The 3,635-nt window shown below is 26.3% G+C and overlaps 1 protein-coding gene across 1 annotated transcript in view; it reads left to right on the forward strand.

Moving 5' to 3' along the window:
- Nucleotides 1-3,635, forward strand: part of LOC107730015 (glycine receptor subunit alpha-2-like) — a 26,959-nt gene that overhangs the window by 16,800 nt on the left and 6,524 nt on the right. The window contains exon 6 of the mRNA XM_016540762.1: nt 644-789. Within this exon, the coding sequence (XP_016396248.1) occupies nt 644-789 (146 nt within the window). The remainder of the gene's footprint in view (nt 1-643; nt 790-3,635) is intronic.

The raw sequence follows: 3,635 nt of genomic DNA on the forward strand, positions 1-3,635 counted from the left end.
TATTTTATAGTTTTATGACATTTGGTAATATTTAGATTTTTTTTTATTTTAATTCTAGTTGAAGTTTGAAGTTTTCAAGTTGTTTTGTTATTTTTATTTTTATTATATTTATATTTTATATATTATATATATTATATTTTATATTGACATTATATTTTAGTAATATTTAGATTTTTTTTTTTATATTGCCACTTTCATTTTTATTTTAAAGTTTTAGTCACTTTGTTTAACTTTTTATCGGTTTTATTTATTTATTTTTTAACGTCTGAATAGTTTTTTAATTTTTTAATTTTAGATTTTGTCTTGCTATTTTATGTTCTTTAGTTATTTTTAGTTTTATAAAATGTATTAATATTTTGAATTGGTTTTTATTTTTATATTTGTTGTTTTCATTTAAAATTTTAGTTAAAGTTTTAGTCATTTTGTTGTGCATTTTTGTCAGTTTGTTTTTTAATATGCCTATTTAGTTTTATTGTTTTTTCAGTTTTTTTTTTTTTTAGCTATTTTCAATTTTAGTCTATCTTAGTACTTGACCTTAAACTAAATGACTATTTAATGAAGGTATAACTGAAAGTGTTTTTTATTATTATTCTAATGAAGGCTAACAGCAGTAACGCAGTGTTTCCGCTCATGTTTTCTCCAGTCGGCTACACGATGAACGACCTGATCTTCGAGTGGCTTGATAAAGGTCCGGTTCAGGTCGCCGAGGGTCTGACGCTACCGCAGTTCATCATCAGAGACGAGAAGGAGCTGGGCTACTGCACCAAACACTACAACACAGGTCACTCATAACCCCTTTAACAATCATCCTAACAACCCCATCGTTCAGTCACACTGCCTCAATGAAGCAGTACTCGTTTCTTATTCATTTAGTGCTGCTGATTCCAAAAACACTGTCTGGTTTGCTCTTTCACATCACACTTTCTCACTAAATGTGTGCATTTTGTGGCATTTTTGCTTTTAATAATCATTCGTATGGTGAAGTCGTTTCGTATTTTCACTTAATCAGCAGAAAAACACACAAACACATGATTCCTGTCTGAATCTGAGCTGCATTAATAACAATTTGATCAATTATTTTATGACTAATCCTGACATCAAGTTCAGAATTATGGCCAGAGACAGAATAAAATGCAAACATGAGCCTGATTCTTTCAATTTTCACTGCTAGTAAATTTCACAATTGAATTAAACATGAAATTTTACTTCTAAAATGGATTTAAATCATCTTTTTAAATTAGTTGTATTGATTCTTTTATTTACATCTTTTTACAATGTATAGTTTTCATTGTTTTTAAAGTTATTTTAGTATTTCAATTTAAACCAGTTATTTTAGTTTCATTGAGATACTATTATAGATTTTGTTAATGTTTTGAATTTGATTGTATTTTTATATTGCCTTGTTAATTTTAAAGTTTTAGTATTTTTGTTGTGTGATTTTTTTTTTCATATTATTAGTTTTGTTGTTTTTAAAATGCATATATTATTTTACTAACTTTTAATTTTTATTTTAGTTTCAGTTTTTTATTACATGACGTTAAATTAAATGAAAATGAGAAATTTTGCCTTAAAAACTAGCTGAAATAAAATATGTTTAAGTTTTTTATATTTCATTTTATTTCAGTTAACATTTATTTTATTTCAAGCAACAATTTTTATATTATTTAAATATTTTTATTTTAGTTTGAGCTTTTTTATTACATGAAGGTAAACTAAATGAAAATGAGACATTTTGCCTTAAAAACTAGCTGAAATAAAATACGTTTTTTATGTCAGTTAACATTTATTTCATTTCAAGCAACAATTTTTATATATATTTTTTTTTTACACATACATTTCCTCTCCTTTGCATACAGTAAGTTAAATCTTCTCAAAAAAATCTTCTTACTCAACATCTTTTTCCAATCTCGGATGGCAAACAAGATGAAAAGAACAAACTCACATCTTTGCATGGCCTGAGGATGATTAAATTAACACTGAACTATCCCTCTAGTGAGGTCTTTGTGAAGCTGTAGCTGTGACTGTGTGTGTGTGTGTGTGTGTGTCTGTGTGTGTGTGAATGTATATTTTGCGTTGCTGCATTGTGTGCGAGACCTGATGAATATAAGATCAGAATGAACATATTTATTCATTTGTATTAAATGTTTGTCATTATTCTGTCATTTTTCATTCTGTATGTAATTCACATATTTATGCCAAAACTCTTAATTAATATTCAAAGTCACACTGTCGGCGCGTTACACTGTTTAAGATTAATTAGCCAAAATGTTCAACATTGTTCAATTTCTTTAATGCAAATCATTCATCTACTTTAACACTTCTCTTACGAAACGTAACCAAGGTATGTGTAGTAAAACTGTGGCAATACAAATGGAAATCAGTACGCGGAAAACATAGTAAAACATGGTTACTACATATTTACAAGTCAAGTCACCTTTATTTATATAGCGCTTTTTAACAATTTTACTGTAGTAAAACCATGGCAGATTTTTGTAAGGGTGTTTATCAGTGAAATTCATTTAAAAAATGTAAACAGCTATGAAATATGATCAGTAAGAGAAAAACATTGTTAAAGAGAAGACGACCTTGACTGCAGCAGGTTAGTTGGGAAATAAGCGTATTTATTATTCAGAATGCACATTTGGAAGGGAAATGTATTAATAGGAACATTTCAGCAGGTGATATGAGATGTTTTTCTCTGATAACTTTTCATGCTAATTAATGTTTTAAGTATTTAATTGTGAAAACTATTATATTATAACAGAATCAATAAGTTAGTGAAGCATAAATCGTTTTATTTTTCAGATTGCATTTTTTAATTATTGCATTTTTTATTATTTCTAATTTATTAAATATGTAAAAAAAAAAAATCTTAATTTCATTGCAGTTTGTCGTTTTTATTCATGTTTCAACAATTTTTTTTATTTGTGAAAAATAGTGATTAGAGAATCAATACGTTACTAAAGAATAAATCTGTTTATTTTACAGATTATTAATTTATCAAATTCAAATTATTTTTTTTACAAATGTTTATTCATTTTACAATTATTTATTTCTAATTATTTTAGTTTATTTTTTCACAAATAAAAAACAATTAACATTAATAAAAGTAAACACTGCAATGAAATTGATTTATTTGACATATTTGCTAAATTAGAAAAAAATGAACTTGATAAAAAATAAACTGTAAATTATAAAAACATTCATGCTTCAGTCATTTCTTGATTCTGTAACCTGTTTCCTCACAATAGGACCACAGTATCAAGAAGTTACTAAAGCATAACTCTGCTTATTTTTAGAGATTTATATTTTTTTAATGAGGGTAGATAGATGATTGATAGATGATAGATAGATAGGTAGATAGATGATTGATAGATATATAGATGATAGATAGATGACAGATAGATAGATAGGTGATTGATAGATGATAGATAGATAGATAGATGATAGATAGATGACAGATAGATAGATAGGTAGATAGATGATTGATAGATGATAGATAGATAGATAGGTAGATAGATGATTGATAGATGATAGATAGATAGATAGGTAGATAGATGATTGATAGATATATAGATGATAGATAGATAGGTAGATAGATAGAAGGTAGATAGATGATTGATAGATAGATAGAT

Source organism: Sinocyclocheilus rhinocerous, unplaced genomic scaffold (assembly GCF_001515625.1).
Source record: "Sinocyclocheilus rhinocerous isolate Xijiao unplaced genomic scaffold, SAMN03320098_v1.1 scaffold2052, whole genome shotgun sequence".
NCBI lineage: Eukaryota > Metazoa > Chordata > Actinopteri > Cypriniformes > Cyprinidae > Sinocyclocheilus > Sinocyclocheilus rhinocerous.